Here is an 8558-nt window from a genome sequence, read left to right on the forward strand (position 1 = left end):
TAGCATTTTGTTCACATGAGCTTATGTTTATTTGACAACTGAGCTGCATAATTTCAAACAGCAAATGTGTAAAGCATTAAGGAAATGTGCAGCAGTCACTCAGTTTATCCTTTTTAAAAAATCCATAGATTTCTTCTACAACATGAACATTAAACATACAGCATATTCACAAATTATATACATCCACATGCCACTTTTTAGGCAAATGACAGTTGAGGCAAAGACACTATAGGGCCTATGAAATGTGTTACAATGCAGAAATAAATGGCAGCTGGTACATCACTGTTCCTATGCATTCATAAACCCAGGTCTAAAAAATAAACACATTCAATAAAACTTCCATGATCTCCTGATTGTTAAGATCTATCCAATCTAAAAGGTCCGTTTACATGTTAAACATGTTAAAAACATGTCATGTTTTACAGTGCTCCACCATATTTGTACAATACACAGCATAACCCAAACGCATTTAGCTTTTCGAGGTCATGAATAGTGACAATATTTCAAAAAAGGCAAAACACATTTGATATAATCACATCTCTTGAAAGGTTTTACCTTACATACTTTTCAACAGCTGTCTCAGACTAAAATGATCCAGCTCACGTTTGAATATACCAGCTCAAGAGTATTATGATGTCATACATTTATAGATACATATATTCCAACACTTGCCTTGTATTTAAGAAGATTTCCGTAAGAAAAACATATAGTTTGAGTTCAAAGGGCATTGGCTTAAAAACGAAGAGTGAGGATTGTGTAATAGGAGAAGGCAAGAAAAAGTGCACTTTACCTCTGGATTAAATAACTACTTTTATCAGAATATATACAGTACAAACTTTTATATCTACCAAAAGAACACAGATTACATTCAATATCAAAGTTCCATAAGGTGCTATTATACCTTGTACATTTTTGCTAGAGGTGACACAGGACAATGATGTCAGATTGTTGGCAAAGCACTCTCAGTGATGATTGACAGGTGATTGGTCCTGCCATTCTGATCTGGAGTGTTGATTTCCTTCACAAGAAATTCAGAGTAATTGTTCGGGAGAGGGAGAGAGAGAGGGAGAGAGACGGGGACTGCTGTAACATTACATCAGAGGGTTGTCGCTTACACCATTTGTCCAATTAAAATCGCTCGAAACATTTCCTCACCACCCCTATCAGAGGAGCATCTCTAAGAAGTTGGCCCAAACACTATGGTATGTTGAGGTATGTAGGTAACTCTTTCAAGCACTGAACTTTGAAAAGAGCAAAATACAACCAAAATCCAGTCGTACTATAATAGAAAGTTATATATCTGACAAATACTGCAGCAGTCACACCAGCCTGCTTGAGGTCAATATCAAACATTACATCCAAGAGTCCAATATGTGACTTCCAAATCTTTGAAAGGAACGTTCCGCTAGGATAAGCGCCGTTCGTTAGCTTAATGAAGGTTAATATGTACTGCGCTAAATTAAGATTCTTCATCAAAAATGAAAAAAGACAACTACAACAACGAAAAAAACCCAGAGCAAAGTCTGAGATTTCACACATTTTCGATGGCGAGACATAAAGGTTGCTGTTAATTGTCAAGGAATATTGACAATTCCTTGACAATTGACTCAAGGAATCAGTGCAAAAGGCACTGGTTGTTACAATGTCCCCCATTCTCCCCTAAACAAAGATAAACCAATTGGTTTTGAAATTTTGAGTCCTCATAATAATAAAAAATGGTAAAAAATAAAATAAAAATAAAAAATGAACAGCCTTTGCTTGGAAATCCATAGAAACACTATAGTAAATACTCAATGACAATTAAATTAAGATAAACAGATAAATAGCAATTTTACAAGCAAACTAGTGTGCACTCAAAGGACATAAGGTCAGCTTTATGTACCATAATTTTCATTTCTTTGGGGCTGATGAATGGCATGATTCTCTGAGCCATGATGATCCCCAGACACAGGAGAGGCCAGGTCGGCCTCGTTAGACAGGTCACCATCGGGAGACGGCGGCTCGTCGTCTTTTAAGGATGCTGCATTAAATCCATAGGTTTTATTGGCGGGCGCATTGGGGAAAGCGATGGCAGCGGCAGCGGCGGCCGCGGCTGCAGCAGAGGTGTGCGTGGGAATCCCGGGGTAAAGCCACGGGAATGGGTTGGTCAGCGCCGCTGCCGCTGCTGCTGGATACACCAACTTCTCCAAATTACTTTTATCAAACAAAGGCATGTACGATGCTGCTGCAGACGGGTTTATGAAGTAAAACGGCATGCAAAAGGGAGTCTGTTGTCCACCAACACCCGCCACTCCCATTAAAGAGTTCATTAACGCCACGTCCGGCCGGGTATTGGTGGAATCTGACGCACCATTCACGGACCAGTTCATTTTGGCTTTTTTGGTGACACGTTCATCTCCGAACTCCTGCTTGATCTTAACTCTTTTGGCCGTGTCACATCCTTTCTCGCATTTGCCATCGCCTTTCTCAGCCTCTCCTCCATATCCGCTGTCGGTGTCCGTATCGTTCTCATTAAGCTCGAGGTTCTGAGTCCTCTGGATGACAGGGACACAGTTGGCTTGAGTATCTCTCTGCACGTCCCGATCTGGAGCGTCGTCGCCTGGCAACGGCCGCTGCAGGCTCCCTGCGCTGGGCTGGAACTGCGCGGAAACTTTGTGTAAGTGGTTGATGAGTCGCGTGCACATCTGCTCGCGCGCCGTCCAGTTCTCCACCTTGTTCAGATACTGCAGGACTTCTTTGGCACATGCTTGAAAGCCTGAGTGAAACGCGTCTAAGTCAGCCTGGAGGGAGGACTTCAACGACCGCTCCCCTGTCATAAAAGAGAGACAAATCTCCTGTCATAAAAAAAACTGAAAAATGACAGACAGACAGAAATACAGACTGACAGACTGATAGATAGATAGATAGATAGATAGATAGATAGATAGATAGATAGATAGATAGATAGATAGATAGATTATTAAAATAAATATAATCAACATATGGTGTAGATGTTTTTTAGACAGGAATACACAGAAGATAAATATAAAAAATAAATAAAACCAAGATAGATAGATAGATAGATAGATATTAAAAATAAACAATCAACATATGGTGTAGATTTTTTTAGACAGGAATATATATAAAATAAATAAAACCATGATAGATGAATAGATAGATAGATAGATACTAATAATAAATCTAGACAGATATAAATATATGAATACATGCAACAAAAAAAGTGGTCAATAAAAACACTTAACATATGTAAGCATAATTGACATAAAAAGTATATACATAATTGCAGCTATGAGCAGCTATTTTAGTTGAATTGCTGTACTTTAAGCTCCATTTACTGTTTTACTTGATGTGGCATTGATGTTTCTCTGATTGCATTGTGTGGGGTGCACAAGATGTAATTTACCGTTCTGCAAAGCGATGATCTTCTGGTGCTGTTGCTCTGTGACAGCTGTCAACGCGTTCAGATGCTTCAGCGTCAACTCAAGAACTACCGCTTTTTCCAAGTGACCTAGAGTCTGTAAGACAATACGAACATTTATCGGATTTCCCTACTTTCTAGCTTTCCTTATGCTGGTTTAAAATGACCAAACATTTTAACAAGACCAAACAAAATTCTGTTGACTTAAATTACCGTAAGTTTCAGATGTTCAGGTAATAAATCTTTCAGCTGCCCAATACATTCATTTATTCGGTCCCTCCTCTTTTTCTCAATCAGTCTGTGTGGTAACTTATACGCGTCCTGCGAATAAAAAGTATTAGCCATTGCAAAAAGTTCTTAAAGTAATAATTATCACACGGATGATTAAGGACTAGCGACACAAAGTGTTACGTGAACTTGACGGACATCACGTTCCCATCACGGGTCCACAGTTTGCTTACCTTTCCTTCCTCTCTCTTCACCCCTCTTTTGGATTTGCACATGTAGAGAGACGAATATTCAACCCTAAAAAAAGAAAACCCTAATTTTTAAGATGCAAATCTATTCATTCCGTCACACATTTTTAAAAACGTAACATTAGTTGCGTTTATTAAAAACAAAACAAAAAACAACCGAACATAAAAAATTACCCCAAGAAATCCGCGTGATCCAGGAACTGTCTGCCCTGCATTCTCGGTATTCTTTCATCCATAACTTTGTCCCACTTTCTTCTGTGCTTCTTTTACAATCAGGTTTGTTAATCCAGTATCAGCGGAGCGGCAGTGCGTGGTGTCCGGTCTCGCGCAGCACCTCTGAATGATGATGTGTGTGCGCTCGCCTGAGCTGACACTCTCGCGCACTCGACTACCGCGCATGCGCGCTGACTCACGTGTAAACTGCAGCAGCTCTAGAGTCTGGGAATTAAATGTGCTTGAAAGTTGTCAGTTTATTGCTGAAGAGACGCTGAAAAATAAAACCACAGCATATCGCTCAGACGCGTTAAAATAATAGTTTTTGAGCTCTCAAGGATAACATCTAGCCTACACATCTAAATCTGAAATACCAGGATAGCCTACTTATTATATTATTTACAAGTATTTAATCTAAATGAGGATATGTCTTACACATTTATTGCTTTTACATAAAGTTAGAATTATTATAGTCTATAGCCAACTTTTTGGCATAATAAATAAAAACATTATTTTATATTTTATTTTATTTCCAATTTAGGGCATCCCTAAAGGTCTGTTTACTATATATCTAGGCTAGTAATTCATATCTTTGGGGAAAACGTATGCCACGTCAATGTGTTATTAATATTATAAATTATTATTACTATTTTATTACTAGATGAAATCATATTTTATTAGTAATCTCTATGAATATTTGATTGTACCTGTGTTCACATAAATATATTTTTTAATGGGCTACATATTTTTAAAGATTTGCAAATAGTTTGCCTGCTATATTGTAACAGAAATGAACTGTATCAGTTTTTTTTACGTATATCAACAAACTGCTAAGAAAATATTGGTGATAAATATTTTATGACAAATAATTTATTTGCAGCATTATAATGTGAACATTTCTTGTGTTTAGCTTGAACTAACATCTAAATGTACTGAGATTGCTTTGCGATTGATTTTCCATCAATATGCATCCTTCAGAAGGCTTTAGCAGATGAAACCATTATAAGATTATAAATCAGAGTTTTTCCAGCATATAAAGAAATATGAATCGAGTTTTACAAAAGGTCTAGGTGAATACAGACATATTCATTATAAGAAACATGCCCTGCATGTAGTTAATGACTCTCCATAATTAACACAAAATGAAATGAACACGTAGCATATCTGCACTCTCTCGTAATATTCATAAGAGATTAACTGTAACCCGCTCACATGCCCACGGGTCACGTAACTTCATCAAAATCATGTGACTGACTCCAGGCGGTTATGAATAGATTACACAGTGTGTTGCAAGAGGTTGGCAGGACTCGAGCACTCGCCCACATGTTTGCCAGAGACAAGAATTGTTTCCTGTGTAGTTTTCAGGGAGACTAGTAGCTGTCGTGTGTTGGAGTCCCCCTTTATGTCTTCCCTCCCCTTTCCAACCCTCCCTCCTTTCCGTCTCCTCTTCTGTGCTCTATATGTGGCTCTTGTGGAATCTGCTCCAAATGTTTTCCATATTAGTTCAGAGTCTTTTCTGATTCCGAATAGCAGGGATCGCGTAGGGAGCAAAGCCTCCAGTGAGGAGGGAGGGGAAGGGCAGGGCAAGGGAACAGTCCAGCTAAAGAGAGCAAAAGAAACACCAGGCGAGAAAGAAAAGGAAGGACAAACAGACAGAGGGCGAGTGCAAGAACGTCCAGTCGGCCTCAAAGGAAGATTAAGAATCTCAGCACGAGACGGGAGGAATTATGGGGTCGGGGACGAGTCCGATGGGGTCGGCTGGAGGAGGCAACGCAAACGCTGGCAAGGAGAAGAAGGGACAAGTAGAAACTGGAGGCCCGGTGCCGGAGGAAGCCCAAAAATGTTGTGGCTGCCGCTTTCCTTTGCTGGTCGCTCTGTTACAGCTTTTGCTGGGCGTCGCAGTAGCTGCTGTGGCCTTCCTCATGGTTGCCATTAGCTCCTCTCTGCTGGCCAGGGAGACGCCCCACTGGGCCGGCATCATTGTAAGCTTCCTTTTGCTTCTCCCTCAACTCCCAGCATGCCTTGTTTACTCTTTTGGGGCCATGCACGAGGCCGCCTCATATCAGATCCATTGGCCACACTGTCATACTGTACATAAGCATACATAAACAATGTTACAGAGAGCATGCATGCATGTCCAAAAATAACATATTAGTGAGAACAATGAATACATTTATAAAGAGACTCATGAGTTTTAAAGCTGTCGTGAGAATCATCACTGAGGGTGTCATGTTGCAAATCTGGAAAAAACATACAAGCTCATATGCTAATCACAGTGGATTTTGCTTGTTCAGCTGTGATTTTTAAGTATTCGTGCAAAGTATCCAGTCGCAGAAGCCTGTAACGAAAAATAGATTTAAACACAGGTTCCTTAGATAAAAATACTACAAAAAATGCTACAGCTGTATGTTTGTTTGAGAATCACTGGAGAGTTAGATCAAACTGTACCTTTATAAATAGAAAACAAATCTTCAAAAGATTCAAAGCCATCCCTCCGTGCAGACATGCATGTCCAGTCACGTAGCCAAGCCGTATGACAACAAAACAGGGCTGAAACATGCAGGAGGATAACATTGCATGCATCTGTTTTTTTTCTCTATGTACTTACAGAAATTACATTATACTTAACACTAGTTAATCCTAAATTGGCATTGCCAGCCAAAAAATAACTGGTCTTTTACAAACTGCTTGTGAGTCTCTCATTATGCTATATTATCACCAAATCTTGGATTAAATCTTTTCTCTCTCTCTCAATTTGTACAGGTTTATATTTCTATTTGGAACTGATTGGTCATAGGCCTCATTAATTTGAATTTAATATGCTCCTCAGCTTTTCAGTGAACATTGCCTAAATTTCAACAAATAATGTTTTTTGGTTTCAAAACATAATCATGCAGAAGCTCAGATCAATGAGGCTCATGGTCAATCACTCACAAAAAAACTTGTGCTAATTAAAAGAACACAAGCTGATAAAGTGAAAAAGAGAATCTTTATATAACATTGCTCAACAGTCTTGTCCGATTATCGATAATACAGTATTTTTATCTATGTAATAACTTGTTCAAAACCTTTGAACAAGACTGTGTCAAGCAAACATTCAGGGTTTGTCTCGACAAACCTTTGCAGTAACACTTTACAATAAGGTCCCATTTGTTAATGTTAGTTTATGCATAAATTAATATTGAGCGATGAGCAATGCATATGGTACAGTATTTAATATTCTTTGCTAATGTTAGTTAATAAAAATGCACGTTTTTTGTTACTAGCTCAGGTCCATTAAATAATATTAACAGAACAGAATTAAAAATGTAAAAAATATGAAAAAAACTAAAATAATGCAAAAGTAAATATTGAAATTAACAATAATGCTTCAGAAGTATTTTTCGTTGTTAGTTTACGGTAGTAAAATAATGTAAACAATATAACCTTCTTTTTTTTAAGTGTTACGAAATTGGCTTGCTTTTTAAAAATTTTTTTTTTTCTTTACATTTTTAATTCAGATTGGAATTTTGAATCCTGTTTGCTACCTCCATTCAACAAAACACGAAACGTAGTCTCGGTTCAATTCTAAATGCCACACAAACCCAATATAGAACTGTTTCATTGTGTAATACATTAGCTATTGTGGCAATAAAACAACGTTTTATGAGATTGCTATGTTAGAGACACATTTAAATTCATGGATGCACATATCTGAGCGATAAGGTAGAACATCGCTGTGTGCTCTGGTATCTCAAGTTCAGGCCTCACGAGACCAGTGCTGCTGTTCCTGGAGAAAAATTTCTCTGCCTCAGATCCTGGGAAAAACAATCAAAATAGATACCACACGTTAATCACAAGACTCTCAATCACGCTGAGAAAAAGAGCGGGGAAAACACAGAGAGAGACAAAGAGTGAGATAAAAAGCGTGGAAGATAAAGATATCTTGGAGGGTGGGGGGTCAAGTTATTCAATTTGCAACGGCAGTCAATATATTATCAGATGACAACTCAATGCTGAGTTGCACAATGCTGATTACAATAAGGGTTATGGTTGGCTCATAACAAGCTTGGCACATGCAAAGAACTTAGGAGGTCTGCTGCACTGCAAATGAGATTAGAGCAACCCAGTACACTGGTATGTGTTCATGACAACAATGGCAACATTTTGCAACAACAGACTCTGAGATGCACATGATCATGGTGATCACCCTCCAAATGGCCTATTAAAACTTGATTAGCATGTATGATTAGATTATATTTTGTACATTTAGGGTGTAAAAGATAACAGGTCTATAGATTGCTGCAGGGACGCTGTATTTTGTTGGCCAGAACTTTAAAGTTTTTATTTTTGCACTTCTGGTTCCATCATCCTGAAGTTAAAGGGGTTTTTTAGTTAAATGCCTGAAATAAGGTCTGTCCCTATTGAAAAAAACAGCACATGCTGGTATGTTTTGAAGCATGGCAGCTGGT

The 8558-nt window shown here is 38.4% G+C and overlaps 2 protein-coding genes across 2 annotated transcripts in view; one reads left to right on the top strand and one right to left on the bottom strand.

Moving 5' to 3' along the window:
• Nucleotides 1–4311, bottom strand: bhlhe41 (basic helix-loop-helix family, member e41). Its single transcript, XM_016236310.1, has 5 exons — nucleotides 4069–4311; nucleotides 3880–3943; nucleotides 3632–3739; nucleotides 3404–3515; nucleotides 1–2809 (listed from the first exon to the last, which is right to left on the bottom strand). The coding sequence occupies exons 1-5, from the start codon at nucleotides 4128–4130 to the stop codon at nucleotides 1875–1877; spliced, it is 1281 nt and encodes a 426-aa protein (XP_016091796.1). The 5' UTR covers nucleotides 4131–4311; the 3' UTR covers nucleotides 1–1874.
• Nucleotides 4312–5346: 1035 nt separating this feature from the next.
• The window catches only part of sspn (sarcospan (Kras oncogene-associated gene)), a 7634-nt gene continuing 4422 nt past the window's right edge, over nucleotides 5347–8558 (top strand). Inside the window, exon 1 of the mRNA XM_016236311.1 lies at nucleotides 5347–6089. Coding sequence (XP_016091797.1) covers nucleotides 5835–6089 — 255 coding nt within the window. The 5' untranslated portion in view covers nucleotides 5347–5834. The remainder of the gene's footprint in view (nucleotides 6090–8558) is intronic.

The sequence above is a fragment of the Sinocyclocheilus grahami genome, unplaced genomic scaffold (genome assembly GCF_001515645.1).
Source record: "Sinocyclocheilus grahami isolate Dianchi unplaced genomic scaffold, SAMN03320097.WGS_v1.1 scaffold487.1, whole genome shotgun sequence".
Classification (NCBI taxonomy): Eukaryota; Metazoa; Chordata; class Actinopteri; order Cypriniformes; family Cyprinidae; genus Sinocyclocheilus; species Sinocyclocheilus grahami.

What these genes read in the sequence shown, in the direction of transcription:
- bhlhe41 (XM_016236310.1), bottom strand. Translation starts at nt 4,130, where the DNA reads ATGGATGAAAGAATACCGAGAATGCAGGGCAGACAGTTCCTGGATCAC. An exon ending in TGAAGAGAGAGGAAGGAAAG is followed by an intron (nt 3,740 to 3,879) that starts GTAAGCAAACTG and finishes TTTTATTCGCAG; the next exon opens with GACGCGTATAAGTTACCACA. An exon ending in CTGAACATCTGAAACTTACG is followed by an intron (nt 3,516 to 3,631) that starts GTAATTTAAGTC and finishes ATTGTCTTACAG; the next exon opens with ACTCTAGGTCACTTGGAAAA.